The sequence below is a fragment of the Chrysochloris asiatica genome, unplaced genomic scaffold (assembly GCF_000296735.1).
Source record: "Chrysochloris asiatica unplaced genomic scaffold, ChrAsi1.0 scaffold00003, whole genome shotgun sequence".
Lineage (NCBI taxonomy): Eukaryota > Metazoa > Chordata > Mammalia > Afrosoricida > Chrysochloridae > Chrysochloris > Chrysochloris asiatica.
In genome coordinates, this window is record NW_006408521.1 from 39,544,159 (window position 1) to 39,570,552 (window position 26,394).

Below are 26,394 nucleotides of genomic sequence, written 5' to 3' on the forward strand. Positions count from 1 at the left end.
TTAGTTACAATGGAAAGCCAGTGGAGAACTTCAGTAGGGTAGTTGTTCAGTGTTGCTAAGTCGGTTCCAAATTATAGTGACCCTGTATAGGGTTTCCGAGGAGTGGCTGCTGACTCTTAGATTCAAACTGACCTTGGAGTCCAGTGCTTATCCTACAGCACCATACTAAGACTCCAACAGTATAAAAATTAACTGTGTTCCGTTTTTGGAGAAATGCATTTTAAGTATTCAGTAGTCATCAGGAGGATAAGACAGGAGAGTGTTTTCGTAGTTTGAGAGTTGATGGAGTAGAGTGGAGGCAGTAAATGTCGAGAGACAGACCATTTGAGAGTACTGCGCTTGCTGAAGGTTTGGATATGGAGACTAAAAGAAGAGGAGGAATCAAAGATAATGCTTAGTTCTTTTAACTGATTATTGCCTTTCACTGAGATATGGGACAGATTGAAGGAAAGATCTGGTTTGGGAAGGAAAAAAGGTAATGTCTGATAGAAATGAGGTTTTTAGGTTGAAAGAAAAAGTCTGATTCATTTTAGCTCAGTTGGTAAACTGTTTTTGAAATCCTCTTTATGGTAAGCTTTGTGTCGACGCATTAAGTTCTGCACAAACCCCCATTTGTTATACAAATATATAGGGCATCTGTTAACCATACTGTGAGACAAGGGAAAAACAGAATCTTGTAACCAAGAAACAGACAACCTATATCATTGTTCTGTCTTATATCATGTTTTTATTTATTTCAACCAGTATTTAAGAGCAGTTAATTCGTAGTGTCACTAGAGTGATGGGGAGGGGGGCGCGGAAGCACCGTCTGACACTGTTAGAAGGGGTAACTCCAAAATGATTTTTAGGTGTGCAGTGGTGGCAGCAAGTGGCCGTGGGGTGGGGGTGGGGTTCACTATGGCTGTGACATCACTCGGGCTGGTGTCATTCTCTCCCTCCCCCCACCCCCCAAAATAACCCAGTGCAATAACTTGGTCAGGTGAGCAGGAAGCATTGTCCAATCTGAGAGTAAATGGAGTGGGAGTTTGCCAGCCGACTCGCCCACTGGGGGTGGTGGTGGTTGTGTGTGTGTGTGTGTGTGTGTGTTTCACTGCAATCATAGCATTAGGCAAAGTTCCCTCTCTCGTTAAGCTTACATTTCATTTGGTGGAGGGAGGGAGGAAGGCGATAGAGACATAAGAAACAAGTAACCAACAATTTTAGATTAAAATCATTTAAAGGAGTCTTGATGTGGTGCTGTGGGATAATGCTCTGGACAGCAAGATTGGTTTCCGAGGTTCAAATTTACTAGCTGCTCCTCGAAAACTATACAGGGTCACTATGAATCAGAACCGACTCGATGGCACTTAACAACAACACAGCATCAAAATAGGAGGATATGACAGTTAAAAGTGGTGGGAACATACTTATTAAATGTATGAGTAGCACAAAACGAAGAATAAACAGTACTGAGCTTTATAAAGTCACCTGTAATAGCTTCTTCTGCTATCCTTGTCATTTTTGTTAGGTGCCATCAAGTCGGTTCCGACTCACAGCGACCTTGTGCACAGCAGAACGAAACACTACTCAGTCCTGGGCCAACGTCACTACTGTTGCCATGCTTGAGTCCATCAATGCTGCCACTTGGCCAGTCCATCTTGTTGGAGGACTTCCTCTTTTTCTTTGACCCTTACCAAACATGAAATCCTTCTCCAGCGACTGGTCCCTCCTGACACTATATCTGAAATATGAGAGACAAAGTTTGGCCATCCTGACCTCTAAGGAGCACTCTGGCTGCACTTTTTCCAAAATGGATCTATTGGTTCTTTTGGCAGCCCATGGCACTTTCCATATTCTTCTCCAGGACCATAATTCAAAAGCATCAGGTCTTCAGTGGTCTTCCTTATTCACTGTCCAGCTTTTGCATGCATGTGAGGTTATTGAAAATACCATGGCTTGGGTCAGGTGCACCTTAGTCCTCAAGCTGACATCTTTGCTCTTCAACACTGTAAAAAGGTCTTGTGCAGCAGATTTGCCTAATGCAATACGTCCTCTGATTTTTTGACTGCTGCTTCCTTGAGTGTTGATATTAACCGAAGTGACTGCAGTGCTCCCCATGGGTTTTTTTACCCTCCCTCTTTAATGTAAATATTTGCAACTCAGTTGCCTCATGTTCTGTGACAGTTGTGTTCCTTTTGTATCTTTATGCTTTATAGCAGAGCTCTGTGTCCTATGGCATATTCAAATTAAGGTGAAAAATGAACTGTAAAGACTTTCTGGGGTTTTTTTGAATTTTTTTTTTTTCCATTACATGCTTGAAAACTTTTCATTAAAAATCTTATATAAAGTGACTTTAAATCTCCTTGCTGTGTTTGGGTCTAGACTGTCTACTTTTATTTAGATAGCCACTATTATGGTGCCTTTCATGTTTATGAGAAATAAGAAAGACAGATTTGGCTCTAGGAAATTCCTGCTTTAATAACAGTCTTGTTTTTAATTCACATGTATCTTACCAATGAAACATCTTGTGATACCTGCTTTTTGTGAGAAAGTTAGATATAATTGCAGCTTCTTTGCTTAATTGAAAGAAAAAGTTTTAATTGACTTGCAAAAGTATGCACATGGGTACCCTTTCAGGTGAACCTGGAGATTTGTTTGGAGATCAAGAAAACTATTCATTGGGTCTTTGCCCTGAGGAACCCAAGCTTACTGTCATTTTTCATCTGATTTGTTGATCTTTTTAGTTCAGTTTGGAATTAGCCAAATTAATGGATGTCTCTGGCAGTGTGTCACTGTAGGATAAGCACTGGAGTGCTAACCACAAGGTTGGTGGTTCAAAGCAACTTTGGGTTCCGAAAATCTTGGTGGAACCAACTTGATGGCACTTAACAAAAGTAGTGGTTGTGCCACTAGTTAGTATTTTCATGCTGTGTAAATGGTTTTTCAGGATACGTTATTTCTGTCAATAAAGTTGACCAATTATTCTGAATATCAGCAAGTTTGCATTCTAGTCTCTGCAAACCAAAAATAACCCAAACCAGTTGCCATGGAGCCATTTCTGACTTAAGAAAAAAATCAGCTGACTCCTTTAGTTCTCACAGTTTTAGGATTTTGTAAGCTTGGTACTTTGTTTTATTCTTTTATCATACTTAACTGTCTTTTTGACTTTTCTGTGTCTGTCCATTTTACCTGCTTCTTAATCTGGTCTCTGTAATATGGTGTGTAGATAGATGTTTGTAGAAAGATATCTGACTTTCCTTTCTCAGGGAGAACATTAGAATCCTAAACAATCAGTAAAATCTACATATAATTTTCAGGTCACCATTGTGGTTCTTTGGTCTCCCCCTTCTCTTCCTCACCCTAAGAAACAAATTAGTCTCTTCCTGAGTTCACTTTTCTGCTGCCAGAGCAGACTATACTGTCTGGTGGTATGCCGTGGAGTCGGTCGGTTCTGACTTATAGCCTGCACAAGGTTTCTGAGACTGTAAGTCTTTACCAGAGCAGAAAGCCTCATCTTTCTCCCGCGGAACAGCTGGTAGTTTTGTACTGCTGACCTTGAGGTTAGCAGCCTGACTCATAATCACTCTGCTACTAGAGCTCCTTATACTATCTAGTCCCTTATTTTCTGATATACTTGAGATGTTTAAATCTCCTAAATTTTAGATTAATTTAGAGTATATTCTCCATTCCTGTATTTAGATTGCTGAATACTGTTGTTGTTGTTCAGTGCTGTCAAGTCGATTGTGACCCATAGAGACCCTGTAGAGGGTTTCCAAGGAGCAGCTGGCGAGCTTGAACCACCGGCCTTGCAGTTCAAACGACTTTGCAGTCTGATGCATTAGCCCACAGCGTCACACCAGGATTCCGCTGAATACTCTAGGGGCTGTTAATCTACAGCTTTGGAGATAGATACCACTATAAATGAATGATTCTGAATTAGAAAAGTCTGCATGGTGAGATTTTATTTTGTTGTTGGTCTATTACCTTATCAATTTCTCTTCACTGTCTTCAACTCCTAAATGAACCCTACTTCTCTTGCTCTAAATAAGACTTTACTTCTGCTGCACCTTGCAAATATGATTCTGTATGTAATTGGAGATAATAACCTCCCATAACTTCCTCTTACAATACCCCTACCCTCCAAAAGACACATAAAAAGCCAAACACTTGTCTAAAGTTAAATCCTTTGAATTTCCTGTTTGAGAGGAAAAAAGAGATCCTTCTTCTCATAACATTTCTGCCATTATTTAATGATTCTCCACTCCACTCCACTCCACTCCACTCCACTCCTTCTTTCTTAAATGGAAATTTCTGAACTGGCTGTTGCTTTGACTTGCTTTCCTCTTGTGAAAATCTTTATTTGAGCCCCTTTTCCTTCATGTGCCCATTCAACCCTAAAATGCTTTCCTTCCAAAGTGCCACTGTCGTCTCATTCTATAAGCTCTGTTTGGATTTTCTCATCTCAATCTAATATGAGAATAAGTAAAAAATTATTGTTACAAAGTCACAGATGCTTTTATTAAACAAAAATATCAAGATGTTTCTCCACATACATATCCTCCATCTAGGTCTATAAACTTCTGAGGATGGTGTTTCCATCTCGAAACCTTTCCTGAAGAAGTCTATGTTCTTTGGTGTGCACCAAGTGAAAACAGAAGTTTTGGTATCCTTGAGTGACTCAAATCATGTTCGTCAAAACAACTCAGTTTTCCTGGCCCCTTTCTCACTAATGAAGTTTTCCCTTTTCTTAGAACTTGTTCAGAATAAGCCCTTGTGATTATCCTAAGTCCTTTGAAAAAATCTATCCCTTTAGGATTCCCCTCCCCCTTCGCCCCCCAGCCCCCAAAAGAAAATAAAGCAGATTTGTTTGTTTAAAAGCAAGTAGTTGTCATACCTTTCTGCCTTTAACTGAGAGAACTTGTCTGCCGCCATCTACTGATCACAGAGACGTGTTTAAACACATTTTGTTTGGGATAAACCTGTGCTTATAGGAATTGGAGCCCTAATAATAGCAATACGTTTTGACTTAACCTTGTATTCTTTCTGTGTTCCCTGTGCTTGTGTACACCTAGTTGTTTAAGCCAGCAGTTTAGACATTACTCAGACTCTTCCTTTGTACTCCCAGTCACTGCAAGTGCTTCTTGAATTGTTTCCATCCATTCCTATCACCTGAGCCAGTGACTCTTAAGTATATCAGACCTAATATCTCCTTTTATATGACAAATATATATTAAAATTTCCTTTATTATAAGAATATAATAAAACATTTGCTAGTTTTTACATGTATATCTTAGTGACATTGATTATAATCTTCATGTTGTGTACTGTATATAAGAAATATTTTGTAAGTCCCCTTTACTATTCTTGAATCAGGATAACCTGATTTAAATAATAATTAATCAGTCATAATCCCATCTCAAATCAGTACAAAACCCAAATTAATGAAAAGAGACTAAATTTTGTATGCTGATGTTAAGTGCTATGGAGTCAATATGGACTCATAGTGACCCTGCATAGGGTTTCTGAGGAGCAGCTAGTTATCTTGAACCACCAACCTTGCGGTTCAAAGTGACCTTGCAGTCCAGCACATTAACCCATAGGCACAACAAAACTTAGAAAACAATGATGTATTTATTATATTTTGTAATATTTATTTTGTATGTCATCTGAAGATGATGTTCACACACAGTAAACCATAGAAATAGAACCCATTTGTCCAGTTCATTCTGACTCATAGTGGCCCTTATAGGACTGAGTAAAACTGTCACATAGGATTACCAAGATTATAATATTTTGTGACAGCAGAGTGCCACATTTTTCGCCTGTGGAGGGGTCAAACTACTGACCCTTTTATTAGCAGCTAATAAATCAGCAGCTAGTAATCACTGTGTCTGTCATCAGAGCTACTCTTCAGGCACAGTACTTAGAAAATAATGAAGAACAAAGCTTCTGTGTATTATCATAATGTATGTATCAGTTACAAATCCAAACTGATGCACGTTTGCTGTGTTGGTAACTCAAATATCAAGACCTATATAGGGGCCAAAAGACAAAAATGGATGTCAGAAGAGACTCTGAAACTTATTCTTGAATGTAGAGTAGCTAAAGTGAATGGGAGAAATGATGACTTCAAAGAGTTGAATGGAAGATTTCAGTGGGTGACAGGAGAAGACGAAGTATTATAGTAAAATGTGCAAAGATTTGAAGTTAGAAAACCAAAAGGGAAGAACACTCTCATTGTTTCTCAAGGTGAAGGAAAATGTAAACCTCAAGTTGCAGTATTGAAAAATTTTATGGGCAAAATACTGACTAGTGCAGGAAGCACCAAAAGAAGATGAGAGGAATACAGAGACTCACCATACTAAAAAGAATTGATCAGGATTTAGCCATTTCACAATAGCATATGATCTAGAACCAGTAGAAGAATTGAAGAACTTCAAGCTGCCCTGAAAATATTGGTGAAAAACAAGGAGCTAGGAATTGGTGGACTGAGATGTTTCAGCAAACTGATACAGCTCTAGAAGCCCTCCTCCTTTAGTCTAGGAAATTCAGAAGATAGCTCACCTGACCACCTAACTGGAAGAGAGCCATACTTTTGCCCATTCCAAAGAAAGGTGGTGGTAGTGGTTGTGTGCGAAAGGTGATCCAGTGAAATCACATCAACATTGGAGACTCATTAACAATCTACAGCATATAGATGACACAGTCTTAAAGGCCTTGTGATGAAGATCAATGATTGCAGTTTTCAGTATTGTTTACACCTCAACATAAAACAGAAATCCTTATAACTCGACCAGTAAGCAACATCATAATAAATGGAGAAAATGTTGAAGTTGTCAAGGATTTCATCTTACTTGAGTCCACAATCAGTCCCAAAGAATAGTAACATACTGTGTTAGGCAAATCTCCTGCAAAAGATCTCTTTGAAGTATTAAGAAGCCAAGTTGTCTCTTTGAGAACTAAAGTGTGCCTGATCTAAGCCGTGGTATTTTCGTTTGCTTCATATACACGTGAAAGCTGGCAAATGAAAAAGCAAGAGTGAAGAATTGACATTTGAATTATGCAGTTGGTGAAGAATATTGAATATACCATGGACTGCCCTGGAGAATAAGTAGCTCTGTCCTGGAAGAAGCATAGCCAGAATGCTCCTTTGAAGTCAGGGTGGTGAAACTTTGTTTCACTTACTTTGGACATGTTGCTAGAAGGGACCAATCCCTAGAGAAGAACATTATGCTTGGTAAAGAAAGGGTCAGCTCAAAACAGGAAGACCTTCAGTAAGGCACAGGAGTTGCAGAGATGGGCTCAAACATACTTTTGTGAGGATGGCAAAGGACTGAGAGCACCACTTGTTCTGTTATATAGCAGTCAACTTGATGGTACCTAACAGCAACAATATTTTTCCTAAACATTGAGTTAAAATTAACTTAATGACAATGGGTTTTATTTGTTTTAAAATATAAATTTTACCTTTTGTCATATTTGACTTGACAACAACTTTACATTCCATGTTCTGATTATTAATGGATTTTTACAGCTGTTTCTCATCATTTTGGATTGTGCCCCATCAGCAAATGAAAGTCCCGAGGGCTTTACTCCATTCAATTCAAAGTCTACTTTGAGGAAGCAGCTGTTCCCCAGTTGAATTTTGAGTGCCTTCCTACCTGAGGGGCTCATCTTCTGGCACTATATCTGACAATATTCTGGTGCTCTGATTCATTATGTTTCAATATTCAATAATCTAGTTCCGATGGTGTTTCACTGCTATTTATAAAGCTTTCAGTAACTAAATATTCAGAAGCAGTTTGCCTCTCCTTCCTTCCTAGTCTGTCATTGGGCTCTCAGCTGAAACCTGGACAAATTGGGTGACCCTGATGATAATTTAAAATACTGGTGGCATCGTTTCCAGAGTCACAGCAACACACAAGCCACCACAGTACAACAAACTGCCAGACAAGTGGTGTAGAGAAAAGGTCATCTGGGCAAAGGAGAGAGAGGATGCCTAAGTGTAGATTGCAGTCTGCAGATGAGATTAAGATTTCAGGGTTGCTCTCTGCTCTAATGGATGGTCATAATAGGGTTTTAAAAGGGAGTTAACCCAATTCGATCATGGTTTCATGTTACAAAGAGAATTAGAGGCCTAGCAGAACAGTTGTGACAAATGTTGACTCTGTTTCTCATTTTTAAGAACACCAAAACCCATTGTTGTTGAGTGGTTATCAATCCATAGAGACCTGTGGTGTGGTGGCAGTGGTAGTGTGCCGTGGAGTCGGTTCCGACTCATAGCAACCCTGTATAGAGGCTGTAAGTCTTTACGGGAGCTGAAAGCCTCATCTTTTCCTGCGGAACGTCTGGTAATTTCTTACTGCTGATCTTGAGGTTAGCAGCCCAACTCATAACCACTATGCTACCAGAGCCCCTTACAGGACAGAGCAAAACTACCTCTGTAGGGAGAGTCCTAGTATGGTAATGTAAGATCAACATTGGGCTGCTAACTGCGAATTGGTCTTTCAAACCACCAGCTGTTCCTTGAAAACGCTATACAGGGTTGCTATGAATCAGAGCTGATTTAGTGGCACTTATCACCAGCAGTAGTTCCTTATTGGAATAGATTGTCACATCTTTCTCCTGCAAAGGGAACTGGTGGGTCAAACTGCCAGCCTTTTGGTGAGCAGCTAGCTGAGTTCTTGACCACAGTGCCATCAGGACTCCTTTTTAAGAACAAGCACTCCAAAAGTGGAGATAATATTGCATATTTAATGTAGGATAAGCACTGGACTGCTAACTGTCAGGTTGGCAACTCAAACCCACCAACCATCCTGTGTGATAAAGATGAGGCTTTCTCCTCCTGTTAAGATTTACAGTCTCAGAAGCACTATGTAGGGTCACTGTGAGTAGGAATCCACTTAATGACAATGGGGTTTATTTGCTTTAAAATATAGATTGGCCTTTTTGTGATTTTTTTTTTTTTTGCCTTGACAGCAACTTACAGTGATACCACGTTTCAAAAATTGTTGTAGGCTTGACCATAGCACTATTGTGAAAGTAGATAACATACATACAGTTCTTTCTCTACTGGGTTACAAGTTTAATTTGTCCAGTGGTTAACCACAATTGCTGGAATATGACAACATGAAAGTTTGGCAGCTCTGCGTGAAACAAGTGATTCTTTTGTTCATCTGACAACAAACTTTAATATTTCTTTATTTGAAAATGTTTTAGGCTGAGTTGTGAGGCACACATGTACCACGATCTTTATTTGTTCATCAGAGGTGAATCTTCATATTCGAAGGGCTGCTTTCAGGGGATCAAACAGGTGAAAGTCCAACGAAGCAAGATCAGGACTGTTGGAAGGATGCTTTTAACAGTTTCTGCAGGGTGTCAACAGTGTGGGCAGATGTGTGCAGATGCAAAATCACAATGCCCTTGGATAGCAGTCCTCTGCGTTTATTTGGAAGTTTAGGCTTCAGCTCTTCATTGAGCACTGTTGATTGTTGAACCTTTTTCCTGATAGTGTTCCAATATTGTCTTTTGAGACTCCCAGAAAACTGTAAACATCAATTTTCCAGCTCATGGTTGAGTTTTGAACTTTTTCTTGGTTGGTGATTGAGGTCGTTTTCCATTCCATACCATGCCATTTACCCTCTGGCTCCTAGAGATGAATCCATGTCTCGTCACCACTAATGATTATTGTAAAGAAACTTTTACCTTCCTTGGAGTATCAGTCCAAATTTTGTTTGCAGATGTCTAAATGTTTATGCTTTTCTGTGGGTTGTTTCAGTACTCAACTGGCACAAACTTTTCAAAACTCAAATCTGTTGTGGATTATTTCATAGGCAGAGCTGTGGCTGACTGGCAAATGATGTGCCACAGAATCCACTGTCACTCGTCGCTCAAGTGTTGTCATCAACCTGGACGTGAATGGGTGTTTTAATATAACCAGAGTACCGATAATTTTTGACTCACCCTCATATGAAGTTTTTATACCTGTGTAACACTGGCATTTCTCACCTTTTCAACCCTTAGGATTTAGCATAATTGTTCTTTGTTCCTCATCCTCTAAGATGGTCTTCACATCCACCATCAGAATTAACCTAGTTGTTGTTAAGTGCCATCGAGTCGGTTCTGACCCTGGATAGGGTTTCCGAGAAGCAGCTGGTGAGCTTGAATTGCCAACTTTGCAGTTCAAATGGCTTTGCAGTCTGGTGCATTAGCCCACAGCGCCACACCAGGAATTAACCTAGAGTGCTTATTAAACTGGACAGTCTGGTGTGGTGCCATAGAATAAACACGACCTCAAGTCAGTTTGAACCTCAAAGTCGGTTCAAACTCAGCAGCCGCTCCTTGGAAAACCTATACAGGGTCGCGATGAGTCGGAATCAGTGCTTTTCACTGAACCATTTGCTATTCTCCATATATATTTCATTTTACTAATTTTATTCTTTTACCATACTATCAATTTGTCCATTTTGTCATTACCTTTGAAGTCCTTCCTATTTAAACTATCTGGTAATTCATTTCAGAGAGCAGTTTTATGTACTCTGGATACATATACTGCTTACGTTGAAATCTTGGCTTATCACTTTTCCAAGATCACAGAGCTGTTACTGTTATTAGGTGCTATCTAGTCAGTTCCGACTAATAACGACTCTATATTGCTATGTTTTAGTGTCCCTATATATAAAGTGAGGATAACAATTTACTTCATAGGCTCGTTAATATGTATTAAATGAGTTAATATTAGTACATTCCTTAGAATAATGCTTTTACATGGAAAGCACTTAGCTTTTGCTATGATTTCTTCCACTTTTCAGCTCTTCTAAATAAGCCTTTGTACTATAATAACAGGTATGTGTGTTTTGTTAGCACTTCCTTTCAGATGGTAAGTTCCTTGAAGTTAGGGCCTGCTTTCTTCATATATGCAGTTTTCAATGGATTTTACATGATATAAGGTGTCAATAAATAACTGCTAGATCAATTTACAGTAAAATGGCAAAATTGTCAGGAGTATTCTTTTTTTTTGTAGTCATTTACTTAAGTGATAATATAAAGTCATTTCATACTCTGTTTGTATTTCAGAAATTCTAATGATTGACCGGCACCATCTGACCAGTGGACTGCATATGTAGAAATGGGCATAGTGCCTTTGGAGCCAACATGTAACAGGTGGATACTACTCCGTGCTGATTAGTGCTGTAAGCCAACACCTTTTTGATTGTATATGCCTTTGTCTCTTCATCTTTGAATTTCAATAACTACTGTTGGCAAATAAAATAAAAAGAGTTCATGTAGTTTTTTCCAAACTTGGGTCACCATGAGTAGCTTAGGAAAAGAAAAAGACTCTAAAGAGAAAGATCCCAAAGTACCATCAGCTAAAGAAAGAGACAAAGAGGCAAAAGCTTCTGGAGGTTTTGGGAAAGAGAGCAAAGAAAAGGAACCTAAGACCAAAGGGAAAGATGCCAAAGATGGGAAGAAGGACTCCAGTGCTACCCAACCAGGAGTGGCCTTTTCAGTTGACAATACGATCAAACGGCCAAATCCAGCACCTGGGACTAGGAAAAAATCCAGCAATGCAGAAGTGATCAAAGAGCTCAACAAATGTCGGGAAGAGAATTCAATGCGTTTGGACTTATCCAAGAGGTCTATACACATATTGCCCTCATCAATCAAAGAGTTGACTCAATTAACAGAACTTTATTTATATAGTAACAAATTGCAGTCTCTCCCAGCAGAGGTGGGCTGTCTAGTAAACCTTGTGACACTGGCTCTAAGTGAAAATTCACTCACCAGTTTGCCAGACTCTCTTGATAACTTGAAGAAGCTACGGATGCTTGATTTACGGCATAACAAACTGAGAGAAATCCCTTCAGTGGTATACAGGTTAGATTCTCTCACCACCCTTTACCTTCGCTTTAATCGTATAACTACTGTGGAAAAGGACATCAAGAACCTGTCAAAGCTCATTATGCTCAGCATTCGAGAGAACAAAATCAAACAACTACCTGCTGAAATTGGTAAGAAGCCTTGGATTATTATTATTATTTGTATTACTTGTTATGCTAAATGATGTTGTTGAGTGTTTTTCCAGTATCAGAAGATACTGTTTCTAAATTTCATCTCCTTTATGATTTACTTTGGTTATTCAGGTTTTAGCAATATTACTAATATATGACTTGAAATTATTTTACACACTTAAGTGAATAAGGAAGTGTAGTAGACATAGTAAGTTAAGACGTGTTCTGCACAAACCTAACTGCCTTAATTTTTAGTTTTGGAAAAGTGAATTTAAAGCAGAACAAATGTTTCCATAATTTTTAGGTTATTACCTATGTAAGGAGTCTTGGTGTGGCTCTATAGGATAAGCACTAGACTGCACGGTCAGTTTGAACCACAAGTTTGAGGGTTCAAACTCACCAGCCCCTCCTGAGAAACTCTGTACAAGTTTGCTATGAGTCGGAACTGACTCGACGACACTTAGCAACAAGAACAGCAACAACCTGTTTAAAAAAAAATATTTACATACACAACAAGGCTTCAAAAGTGTATGAAAAAATTCCATTATCTTTTAATTCTATTTTTCCGTGAACTTTTTGAAACCCCTTCATATAATTATACTAGCTATATTAAGATTTCATGTTCTTGTTCTAACTTATGCTTGTCTGAAAAATATTTCTTTTAAATTCAAATCACTTTCATCATAAAGCGTTGGCATATAAGAGCTTTATGAAAGAGCAATGTCATTAGGAAAGAGAAATTATTTTTCTATTTTGAAAGCAGTTACATGGCCATCAAAAACAATCAAGAATATAGAAAGGTGGAGTAGTCTCCTATAGTAAAGGTAGCGCTTTTGACATTTTTCATTCTAGTATATAAAGTTAATTATACAGGAATAAAGTAAACATTTTTTAAAGAATAGTGGTGTTGATGGTGGTTATGTGCCATGGAGTCGGGGTCCGACTCAGAGTCACCCTTTTAGGGTTTCTGAGACTGTATACCTTTATGGGAGCACAAAGCCTCATCTTTCTTGCATGGAGGTGGCTGGTAGATTTGAACTGCTGACTTTGTGGTTAGAAGCTCAACTTGTTATCCACTCTGCTTCTTTTGTTGTTGGTGGTGCCATTGAGTCAGTTCCGACTCATATTGACCCCCACAGGGTTTCCAAGGAGTAGTGGCTCATGGGTTTAAGCCACTGACCTTGAGGTTCAAACGGATCTTATAGTCCAGTGCTTATCCTATACTATGCTACTTGTTAAGTGCCATCAATTTGTTTACGAACTCATAAATATCCTCTGTACAGCAAAATTAAACACTGCCAGGCCCTGTGCCAACCTCGCAATCGTTGCTAACCCTGAGTCCATTGTTACTTCCACTATGCCAATCCATCTCCTTGTGGGTTTTCCTCTTTTTCTGACCCTCCAATTTATCAAACATGATATCCTTCTCCACTAACTGGCCCCTCCTGACAATATGTCTGAAGAATGAGAGGACAAAGTCTGGCCATCCTGGCTTCCAACGAGCATTCTGGCTGCACTTCTTCCAACACAGATTGCTTCATTCTTTTGGCAGCCCATGATACTTCTAAGATTCTCCTCCAGTACTGTAACTCAGATGCATCAATTCTTCTACAGTCTTCCTTATTCACAGTCCAAATTTCACATGCATAAGAGATTATTGAAAATACCATGGCTTAAGTCAGGTGTACGTTAGTTCTCAAACTGACATTTTTGCTTGTGAGCACTTTAAAGAGGCCTTGTGTAGCGGATTTGCTTACTGCAGTACATAGGTTGATTTCTTGACTGCTGCTTCCATGAATGTTGATAGTTGATCTGAGCTTTTATGGATGTTGTTTATTGGTCTGGTGGTGAGGATTTTTGTTTTCTTTACATTGAGGTGCAACCCTTACTAAAGGCTGTGGTCTTTGATTTTCATCAGAAAGTATTTGAAATCCTCTTCATTTTTAGCAAGCAAGATTGTGTTTGCATATTGCAGATGGTAATGGACCTCCCTCCAATCCTGAAGCCATGTTCTTCTTCATATAATCCAGTTTTCTTGGATTATTTGCTCAGCATTCAGATTGAATAAGTATGGTGAAAGAATGAAACCTTGGCACACAGCTTTACTAATTTTAAACTATTCAGTGTTCCCTTGTTCTTTCTGTTCAAACAACTGCCTCTTGGTCTATGTACAGGTTCCTGAGGAACACAGTTCAGTGTTCTGGAATACTCATTTTCCGTAATGTTGTCCATAGCTTGTCATGATCCACACAATTTAAAGCCTTTGCATAGTCATTAAAGCACGAGTAAACATCTTTCTGGTATTCTCTGCTTTCAGCCAAGATCCACCTGACGTCAACAGTGATATCCCTCATTCCACATCCTTGTCAGAATTCAGTTTAAACGTCTGGCAGTTCTCTGTCCATGTACATTTGCAGCTGGTTTTGTATTATCTTTAGCAAAATTTTACTTGTTTGAGATATTAATGATACTGTCCAATGACTTCTGCATTCTGTTGGGTCACCTGTCTTTGGAACTAGCAGAGATAAGAATTTCTTCCAATCAGTTGGCTAGGTAGCCGTCTCCAAATTTCTTGGGGTAGATGAGTAACTGACTCTAGTGCTTCATCAGTTTGTTGAAAGATGTCAATTTGTAGTCCTTCCTGGTGACTCGTTCTTTGCCAGTGCCTTCAATGCCTTCTTCCTTCAGTATCATTGACTCTTGATCTTTATGCTACCTCTTGAAATGTTTGAACATTGATCTTTTTTCTTTTTTTTTTTTTGGTACAGTGACTCTGTAAATTCCTTTCGTCTTCTTGACGCTTTCTGCATCATTCAATATTTTGCTCATAGAAACCTTCAAATATTGCAAGTAGAGACTTGAATTTTTTCTTCAGTTCCCTCAGCATGTTCTTCCCTTTTGTTTTTTTAACTCCAGGTCTTTGCATGTTTTGTTATATTTGACTTTGTCCTCTCCAGCTGCTCTTTGAAATGTTCTATTTAGCTCTTTTACCATCTCATTTCTTCAATCTGCTTTAGCATCTCTACGCTGTAGAGCAAGTTTCAGAGGCTCTTTTGACATCCATTTTGTTCTTTTCCTTGCTTTCTTCCTGTAAGATGTTTTTAGTTCATCCCATAACTCTTCTGGTCTGTAGTCTTTAGTGTCTTCTGCATCAAATCTCTTCTTCAGATGATCTCTAAATTCAGGTTGAATGTGTTCAGGGTCATATTTTGACTTTCGTGGACTTGTTTTCATTTTCTCTAGCTTCAGCCTGAACTTGCATATGAGCAGTTGATGGTCTTTTGCACAGTCTACCTCTGACCTTGTTTTGGCTGATCATTTGGAGCTTTTCCACCATCTCTTTCCACAGATATAATTAGTTTGATTTCTGTGTATTCCATGTGGTGAGGTCTGTGTGTATAGTTGCCTTTTACGCTGTTTGAAAAAGGTATTTGCAATGAAGTCATTGGCCTTGCAAAATTTTCTCATGTGATCTTCCAGCATTGTTTCTATCACCAAGGCCATATTTTGCAACTACTAATCTTACTCTTTGTTTCTGATCTTTGCATTCCAGTCGCCAGTTATTATCAATACATCTTGATTGCATGTTTGGTCAATTTTAGACAGAAGAAGTTGATAAAATTCTTCAATTTTTATCATCACTGGCTTTAGTGGTTGGTGCATAAATTTGAATAATAGTGATGTTAACTGGTCTTCCTTGTAGGCATATGGGTGTTATCCTATCATAGACAGCATTAATGTTCTTTATGATGATGAATGCGGCACCATTCCTCTTCAATTTGTTATTCCCTGCATAGTAAACCATGCGACTGTCAGATTCAGAATGGCTAATACCAGTCCAATTCAGTTCACTAATGCCTAGGATATCGATGTTTATGCATTCCATTTCATTTTTGACAATTTCCAATTTTCCTAGATTCTTACTTTGTACATTCCATGTTCCAATTATTAATGGATGTCACAGCAGTTTCTCTTCATTTTGAGTTGTGCCCAATCATCAAATGAAGGTTCTGAAAGCTTCACTCCATTCTCGTCATCACTGTCAACTCAACTTTGAGAAGGCAGCTCTTCCTAGTCACATTTTGAGTGCCTTCCAAGCTGAGTCGCTCATCCTCTGGCACTATATCTGAAAATACACTGTTGAGCTTCATCATGATTCGGTAGTCAATATTCTGGTGCTATCTTACAGTGTTCCACTGCTACTCATAAGGATTTCAGTGACTAAATATTTGGAGGTAGTCCATCCCTCCTTTTTCCTAGTCTGTCTTAGTCTGTAAGCTCATCAGAAACCTGTCCACCACCATGGTTAACTCTGCTGGAATTTAAAATACCCATGGCATAGTTTCCAGAATCACAGCAATGCAGAAGCCATTGTAGTATGACAAACTGACAGACAAGTGATGTCTACTGTTGTTAGTGCCGTCGAGTTCGTCTTGATAGGGTTTCTGATGAGCAGTTGATAGGCTTGTGCCACCAACCTTGTGGTTCAGGCCAACTTTACATTAACCCACAGTGCCATACCAGGATGTAGGAGAAAAATGTAGGGGAATTTATGCAAGGGCACTTCAAAAAGTTCATGGAAAAATAGAATTAAAAGATAAAAATTAAAAATGTAAACTTTATTCCTCAGTATAAGTTTCATCATGGTCATGACACTTGTGAGTGATGATAGCAGCCATGTAATCCATCCCTGAAGAACTTGAGTATCAGTGCATTCTGATTTATGGTATTAACTGTTGAAAAATGAGTGTCCTTTAAAGATTAAGAAGGAAAAAGAAGTCAGAGGAGCCTTTCTTAGGAAGGGTTCTCTAGAGAAGTAAAACCAGTGAAGCTTTTATATATATATATTTGTGTGTGTGTGTGTGTGTGTGTGTGTGTGCGCGCGCGCGCTCACGTGCATGTGTGTTTGTATATATACATACATATATATATAAAGAGGTTTCTATCAAGGGAAATGGCTCTACATGGTTATAGAGGTGGACAAGTTCATGGTCAGACATCAGGCTAGAGGATTTTGACTCCCACAGTTGAAGGGCTGATGAACCAAGATCAGCCCGTAGATATGATAAGTAAGAAGGCAAGCTGCTGATGACTCTCAGGCTCGGCAGTTAATAGAGCAGGCCTCTGGCTCAAGTCCAAAGAACAGGAGGTCAGAGGAAGAGCCAGATGCAAGATTAAACCCAGCAGAGAGGGAAGCAAGCCTTGCCTTCCTGTCCAATATATTAGAAGCAGTCCACACACACCCATGAGAAGACTGCTCATAGCAGACCTCATCATAGAAATGATTACATTATATTAGATTTCATCATGGGGGTAACTATCTCAGTTGTGAAACTAGGAATCCTGACCCCGTCAAGTTGACACAAAATCTCATCTATTCACAGAACCAAATCAGACTCATGGTGGCTTTCTAATGGTTTCCTATTGAAACACACTCAAAATTGCGTGTTTTGATGAGAGGAATGGTGTGTTGGAGGACCCTAGTGAAACTTTCCCAGTATTTTTCTGCTAAAGCTTTGCCTAACTTTCTCAAACCACTCTCATAATAAGCAGATATTATCTTTCTTTGGCCTCCAGAAAGTTAACAAACAAAATGTCTTCAGCATAACCCCAAACTGTTGCCATGGTCTTTGATCTTGACCAGTCTGCTTTTGCATTGACAGGACCACTTCCACCTCTTAGCCATTGCTACGTATAATCTTTACGATTATACTGGTAAAACCATGTTTTATCTTCAGTTACAATTCTTCCAAGAAATATTTTAGAATTGAATCACTTGTTTAAAGTTTCTGTTGAAAGCCTGTTGGTACAGGAGTTTGGGCACCCATCCATCCAGCAGAAAGCTTGCTTAATTTTATTTTTTCAGTTAGAATTGTATAACCTTAGCCAATTATGATGTCTATATTGGCTATTGTTTCTGCTGTGAATGGTTGTCCTTTTCAACTAGGACATGAACAAAATTAGTTTTTACCTTGAAAATTGATATGAATGGTCTGCCACTATGGACTTTCCCCTTCAACATCGTCTCGTGCAATCTTAAAATGAGTTTATTTATTTATAAACTGCTAATTTTTTGTGGCCATTGTCTGCATAAACTGTTCCTAAAGAATCAATGCTTTTTCCATTCCTCCACTCATGCTCTGATAAGGATTCTTTTCAGACTGATATCTTATTCTTAGTGCCTCAAGCTAGATCTGTTCAGACATGTTATAGCAAGTTTTGAGTTTATTTTTGGTGCAGATTTTGAGATCTATACATAGTTTTTACACAGTGTATATTTCCATTAACTTTTTGGTATTTTCAATTATAGAATAAAAGAGAATATAGTAAATAAACCATTGGTTTATTTCATTTGAGAAATTGATAGTTTTTTATGTATCTCCTTTTAATAAAATTTTTAACATTTGACAGTTGTGAAACGTGTTTTACTTTATTCTGAATAAAACAAAAGCGAATTAATTACATTGTTACTTTGAGCATTGGTCTTAACACTGGGTAAGGAACCCTGGTGAAGCTGTGGTTTAACATTGAGTTGCTAACCACAAGGTTGGTAGTTCAAACCCACCAGCTGCTCCACAGGAGAAAGATGAAATTGTTTGCTTCCTTAATGATTGACTGTCCTGGAAACCCCACAGAACAGTTCTGCTGTATCCTAAAGCAATGCTAAGTATTGGGATAGTTGGAATGCTTGGTGGCAGTGGGTGGTAGTACTTATAATGGATATTCATGGATATTAAGGGAAACTCTGGTTCTAGGCCCTGAAGCTTTGTGTCAGAGATATAATATTCTGTGGTGGTGGTTTTTTTTTTTAAGAAAAGCTTTGAAAAGATGCAATTTAAATATTTTAGGGATTATGTTCTATATCTAATTCTGACAGATCACTTCAAATCTTAATTCAGTGTATTTAAAATTCTATGATAGATTTAAAATAATTAATTGTATACATAAAATAAGTCTCACTTATATTAAACTATTTCCAGGTGTTTCCTGGTGGAAGTATGCTCTATTCCATTATCTTTAGATTGAAAGGAGATTGCTGAATAGCCTTTTTTTTTTTTTTTTTTTTCTTTCTTTCTTTCTTGAAGTTGAATGGTTTTTGATAGCAAAGATTTGGTCCAACTTTGGCCTGCAGGGTTGATTGTAGTGTAGAAGTATAGGCTCTGTGAGAAATACTGAATTTCTGTATGTAAAGTACACAATGTTATTGCAACTGTTTTTGTTGTCATTTTGTGTACATGGTATATAGTTCTGAAAGTCTGCTTTAAATTCACATGAGAGTCTCTTTTAAGGACTCTTTTCCTGTAGAGATGTTACCAAGTTGCCTGGCAATTAGGAATATACATGTTTTCTTTTTTAAAATGTATATAGCATTCACCCTTCCAACATTTTTTATGTCAACCTGGTGACATTATATTCATTATGTTGGGACTCCTGATGTGGCACTATAGGATAAGCACAGGATGGCTAACCACAAGATTGGTGGTTCAAACAAACCCACCAACAGCTCCTTGGAAACCCTATATAGGGTTTCTATCAGTCAAAACTGACTTGACAGCACTTCACAACAGTAACTATTCCTTACATTGTACAATCGTCACCACTATCAAATACGAATATGAAAAATAAAAGCTTTTCATTTTGCCTTTTTTTATTCCTTTAATATATTCTTTCTGTATGTATGTAGGTGCAAGTTTCTGGCATATATAATTTTCTTTCTCTCTGAAGCTCTTTTAACATATCTTATAATCAGATCTATTGTATACACATTTTCTCAATTTTTATTTGTCTGAGAAAATCATTATTTCTCCTTCATTTTTGGAGGACACTTTTTGCTGCATGCAATACTCTAGATCGGTGGGTTTTTTGTTTTTTTTTTCAATATTTAAATTATTTTAGTGCACTCTATTCTTAATAGCATGGTTTCTAAAGAGAAGTGGGATATGATTCTTATTGCTCCCATATAGCCGAACTGTATTTTTCCATCTGGCTTCTTTCAAAATATTTTTGTTAGTGATATTCTGCTGTTTGAATATAATATGCTTAGGGATAGATTTAGGGGTTATTGATCCTACTTGGTATTCTTTGAGCTTATTGAATCTGTGATTTGGTGTCTATCATTAATTTTTGAAATTTCTCAGTCATTATTCAAATATATATTTTTTTGTTTTTGCCTCTGTTTGGTACTTCCAGTATGTGTGTTTTACCAATTTCTAAGTTGTCTCACAATTCTTGAATAGTCTTCTTCTATTTTTTTATGTATATACGTCATTTTTTCACTTGGTAGTTTTTGTTGGCATATCTTCAGCCATGCCCAGTCAAATTTTCATTTCTGTACAGGTTTTTTTCTTTTCTACTTCCTCTTTATTTCTATCACTTTTTTCATTTTTGAAGTTTTGTTTACATTATCCATTTATTTTTGCATTTATGAGGAATTTTAGCATATTAATCACAGTTATTTTAAAGTATTGTTCTTATAATTTAAAAATGTCTGCCTAATTGGACTGCTTTTTGTCTCTTCAGACTATTTTTTACCATTTAGCATCCCTTTAGAAACTGTGCGAGCAGGAATAGAATGGAGTAAAATATTTAAAATGTTGGCAGAAAAACACCACCAACTTAGAATCCTGGATCTGAGAAGAGTTGATTTTCATTCTGTTCAGTGTCTTTCCTTAGATGACAGACGTGATGACATCCAGTTTCTTGCCATGTTGAAACTGAAAGTGAACTGTTACGTTTTATAAGATGTTGTTTACCAAATTATTTCCCCTATATTTGTAATCTGGTGAGAGTTTTTACATGATTGTTCTTGTTGTTAAATGCCATTTAGTCAGTTCTAACCCATAGCGACTGTGTATAGGGCTCCAAGGAGTGACTAGTGAGCTTGAACCACTGACCTTGTAGTTCAAACGACTTTGCAGTCTAGTGCATTAACCCACATAGTGCATTAACCCACAGTGCCACACCAAGACTTTTTTTTTCTACATCTTTATATAATCATGTGGTTTTGGTTTCTAAACATGTTGATAGGGTGGACAGTGTTGATTAATTTTCAAATGTGGAACCAGTCATGACTATTCTGAGATAAAGCCTCACTTTGTCATAGTATATAATCCTTTCAAAATTTTTACATATTGTTGGATTCGATTTTCTAATGTTTTTGTTGAGGAATTTTGTATGTAAGATCATAAATCTTGGTCTTGATTTTATTGGTTACATCACCTTAGTGTGGTTTCACAGGCACCTTAGTTCTATATTTCTGTATATTGGTAGTTGGATCTAAAGGTTTGATTTGATCAGGAACAGGGTTGATTTTTAGCAAGACCACTTCATTGATAATATTTGTTCTTTCATGAACAGGCACACAAGGTCTGGCTAATGTGTTTGCGTGAGTGTATGATGTTAGCAACCATCATGTACCTAGGTTTTGTTGTTACCCAGTGGTATAATTTGAGTAGAAATGGCAGAGTGCAGGCATGCCTCATTTTATTGCTCGTCAGTATATTCTGTTTCACAGGCACTAATTTTTTTAAAAAAACAACAACAAACTGAAGGTTTGTGGTGACAGCCCTGGGTCCAGCAAGTCTATTGATGCGTTTTTCTAAAGACATGTATTCACTTCAAGTCTGTGTGTCACATTTTGGTAATTCTCACAATATTTCATTTACTTTCTCACAGGCTATTGCACACTTTGACTACAATATTGTGCAAACATAACTTTTACATAACATTGGGAAACTGAAGCATTTTGTATGAGTATTCCTGAACACTTAATTGTGCTCATGAGGATTCTGTACATGGACCAGGAGGCAGTTATTCAAACAGAACATGAGAACACTGTGAATGGTTTAAAATTAAGAAAGGTGTGTGACAGGGTTGTATTCTTTCACCATACTTATTTAACCTGTATGTTGAGCAAATAATCCAAGAAGGAACATGTGGCATCAGGATTGGAGGAAGACTCATTAGCAACCTGCGATATGCAGATGATACAACCTTGCTTGCTGTAAGATGACTTAAAACATTTACTGATGAAGATCAAAGACCACAGCCTTAGGTATGGATTGCATCTCAATGTAAAGAAAACAAACATCCTCACCACTGGACCAATAAACAGCATTCTGATCAACGGAGAAAAGATTGAAGTTGTCAAGGACTTCAGTCTTTCTGGACCAACTATCAACACTCATGGAAGCAGCAGTCAAGAAATCAAAGAACGTATTGCATTAGGCAGGTCTGCTGCACAAGACCTCTTTAAAGTGTTAAAGAACAAAGATGTCAGCTTGAGGACTAAGGTGTGCCTGACCCAAGCCATGGTATTTTCAATAACCTCATATGCATGTGAAAGCTGGACAGAAAATAAGGAAGACCGTAGAAGAATTGATACTTTAGAGTTATGGTGTTGGAGGAGAATATTGAAAGTACCATGGGCTGCCAAAAGAATAAACATATCTGTGTTGGAAGAAATGCAGCCAGAGTGCTCCTTGGAGGTCAGGATGGCCAAACTTCATCTCTCATACTTCGGGCATATTGTCAGGAGGGACCAATCGCTGGAGAAGGATTTCATGTTTGGTAAGGTGGAGGGTCAGAGAAAAAGAGGAAGAACCTCAATGGATGGATTGGCCAAGTGGCAGCATCATTGGGCTCAAGCGTGGCAACAATTGTGAGGTTGGCCCAGGACTGGGTAGTGTTTCGTTCTGTTGTGCATCGGGTCATTATGAGTTGGTACCGACTTGATGGCACCTCACAACAACACCATGCCCAAGGACCTCTGTTAGCACAATAGTTAAAGCACACTTAACTGCTAGTCAAAAGGTATGCTGTTCAAACCCACCAACTACCGGCTACTTCAAAGGAGAATGATGTGGAAATCTGTTTCCATAAAGATCGCAGCCTTGGAAACTCTGAAGGGGTAGTTCTACTCTATTTCTGTAGTATTGATATAAGTCAGTGACAGGGGATTTGGGCTTTTATGTAAGACTGAGGGAGATTTATAAGACTTGGTCTTTGTCATTTAGCAGCTCACAGTCTAATTAGAAAGGGACGATATATACATAATGATTATTTAAGTAACAATATAAATTAGCATAGCCAAACACAAAAAGGTGTAATAAAATAACTCCATTAAGCCACAGACGTGATCATTATATAATAAAGATCAGTTTAGGGATGTTGGAGTTTCATACACAATATAAAACAGTCCATATGCTCAATAATCTTAGATGCAGGAATGGTTACACACAGATTAGATAACTGGTGATGTTGTTAATCTTTGAGGTAGCCGAAAGCCTCCTCTTTCTCCCTTCAAGCAGCTGGCAGGCTCGAAACGCGGGTCTTGTGGTTCCCAGTCTAGTGCTTCTCATATGGAGCTGTCACTCTCCTAGTTAACGATATGAATAAATACTAGAGTCAAATTTAGTTTAAGGGAAGATCAAGAGAAAGATAGGTCCCTTTGGGCCAGGGTGGTGAGAGAAAGGCTTATTCAGATGAAAAAGACTTGATTTTCTACTTTAAATCAAGGAAAAGATTGCAACAGGTAAAGGTAAGGAAAAAGGAATTTCACATGGTAAATGAATGAATATATATATATGTATGTATGTATATTTGATGCCATCGAGTCAGTACGATCTCATAGCGACCCTATATGCACAACACTGCCTGGTCCTGCGCCAGCCTCACAGTTGTTGCTTATGCTTGAGCTCATTGCTGCTGCCACTGTGCCAATTCATCTCGTTGTGGGGCTTTTTTCTTTTTCACTGACCCTCAGCTCTACCAAGCATGATGTCCTTCTCCAGGGACTGGTCCCTCCGGATAATATGTCCAAAGTATGAGATAGGGAAGTTTGGCCATCCTGACTTCCAAGGAGCATTCTAACTGAATTTGTTCCAACACAGATTAGTGTGTTCCTTTGGCAGCCCATGGTACTTAATATTTTCCAACACCAAAACTCAAATGCATCAATTCTTCTAGGGTCTTCCTTATTAACTGTTCAACTTTCACATGCACATGTTGTTGATGTTAGGTGCCATTGAGTCAATACCAACTCATAGCGACCCCATGCACAACACTGCCAAGTCCTGGACCATCCTTTGAGCCCATTGTTGCTGCCACTGTGCGAATCAATATTCTCCAAAACCATAACTCAGATGAATCAATTCTTTTATGATCTTCCTTATTCACATGCATATGAGGTTATTGAAAATACTATGGCTTGGATCAGGCACATCTTCGTTCTCAAACTGACATCTTCGCTCTTGAGCTCTTTAACAAGGTCTTATGCAACAGATTTGCTTAATGCAATATAGCATTTGATTTCTTGACTGCTGCTTCCATGAGTGTTGATGGTTGATCTGAGCAAAATGAAGTCTTTTACAACTTCAATCTTTTTTCCATTTACATAGATGTTGTTTATTGTTCAGTGGTGAGGGTTTTTGTTTTCTTTACATTGAGATGCAACCCATATCGAAGGCTGTGGTCTTGGGTTTTCATCAGTAAGTACTTTAAGTTGTCTTCACTTTCAGCAAGGAAAGTTGTATCATCTGTATGTCACAGGATGTTAATGAGCCTTTCTCTAATCCTGATGCCATATTCTTCTCCATATAATCCAGTTTCGCACATTATTTGCTCAGCATACAGATTGAATAAGTAATAGTGAAAGAATACAATCCTGGTACACACCTTTCCTAATTATAAACCATTTGGTGTTCCCTTGTTCTGTTCAAACAACTGACTCTTTCTTGATCTATGTACAGGTCCTTCATAAGCACAGTTAAATGTTCCAGAACACTCATTTTCTGCAATGTTGTCTATAGCTCGTAATGATCCACACAATTGAAAGCCTTTGCGTAGTCAATAAAGCACATATAGATAAACATCTTTCTGGTTTTCTCTGTTTTCAGCCAAGATCTATGTGACAACAGCAGCGATAGCCTTTGTTCTGCATCCTCTCTGAATCTGGCTTGAACCTCTGGAAGTTCTCTGTCAGTGTATAGTTGCAGCAGTCTTTGAATTATTTTTAGCAAAATTTTACTTGGCATGCAATATTAATGACATTTTCTGATAATTTCCACATTCTCTTGGGTCACCTCTCTTTGGAATGGGCACAAATATGGATCTCTTCCAGTCAGTTGGCCAGGTTAGCTGTCTTCCAAATTTTTTGGCAGAGCCAAGTGTCTGCCTCCAGTGCTTCATCAGTTTGATGAAAGATTTTCAGTTTGTATTCTATCGTTTCCTAGTGCCCTGTTTTTTGCCAATGTCGTCAATGTATTTTGGACTTCTTCCTTCAGTATTATTGGCCTCTTGAAATGGTTGAATGTTGACCTTTTGTTTTGTTTTGGTACAGTGACTCTGCGTATTCCTTCCATCTTCTTTTGATGCTTTCTGCATCATTCAATGTTTTGCCCATTGCTGCTGTTATTGTTAAGTGCCGTTGAGTCAGATGCAACTAATAGCAATCCTGTATAAGGTTTCCGAGGAGTGGCTAGTAAATTTTAACCTCCGACTTCACAGTTCAAACCAACCTTGGGGCTCAAACTGACCTTTGGTCCAGTGCATTATCTTACAATGCCACACCGGGACTCCATCCTGGTTTTCAAAAAAGGTATTTGCATTGAAGAAGTCATTGGTATTACTAAATTCTACCATATGATCTCCAGCATCATTTGTATCACCATGGCCTTATTTTCCAGTTACTGATCTTCCTCTTTCTTTCCAACCTTTGCATTTCAATCACCAGCAATTATCATTACATCTTGATTGTATGTTTGATTAATTTTAGATTGATGAACTTGGTAGAATTTTTTTTTTTTTTTATTGTAGATTGAGTGAAAGTTTACAGGGCGTATCATCAGTTTTACATTCAACAAATCATATACCTTGTCTCATTACATTGATTACAATCCCCTCCACGTACCATTAGTTAACAGGATTTCTCTCTATCCACTTTAGCTTTTTTAAAAAACAAACAACAATAAAAAAACCACTCAGGCATATATAATAATTTACATCTCTAAAGGATACATTCTGAAAGTCTGCTCCAGGCCACCAGCTCTCAGTCCCTCTCTTCTTAGTCCATGAATCTAGAGTCCTCAGCCACTCCCCCTCTCCATGCCCCCATCTCTGCCTCCATCTCTGGCGTTGCTGCTTCTCTGGATAAGGGACTGCATTCTGCTTGTGCATTCCTCTCTTGATGGTCCCAGGGTCCTCCGCCTCTGGACTGTAAGATTAACCACTCCCCTTTCTTTGTTACAAAACTTCTACCTTTACATTTGCGACGGTTGTGATTAGTCATGATAACAATTCTTCACCATTGAATCTTACGAATCTTATCCCCATCTCCTTTCACCAGACCCATCTAGACAAGATGACAGCTATTCAGTGGGGACTCTTTCTTTCCCCCCATACTCTT

The 26,394-nt window shown here is 38.3% G+C and overlaps 1 protein-coding gene across 1 annotated transcript in view; it reads left to right on the top strand.

Moving 5' to 3' along the window:
- Nucleotides 1-11,052: 11,052 nt before the first annotated feature.
- The window catches only part of SHOC2 (soc-2 suppressor of clear homolog (C. elegans)), a 52,169-nt gene continuing 36,827 nt past the window's right edge, over nucleotides 11,053-26,394 (top strand). Inside the window, 1 exon segment of the mRNA XM_006878343.1 lies at nucleotides 11,053-11,990. Within this exon segment, the coding sequence (XP_006878405.1) occupies nucleotides 11,291-11,990 (700 nt within the window). The 5' untranslated portion in view covers nucleotides 11,053-11,290.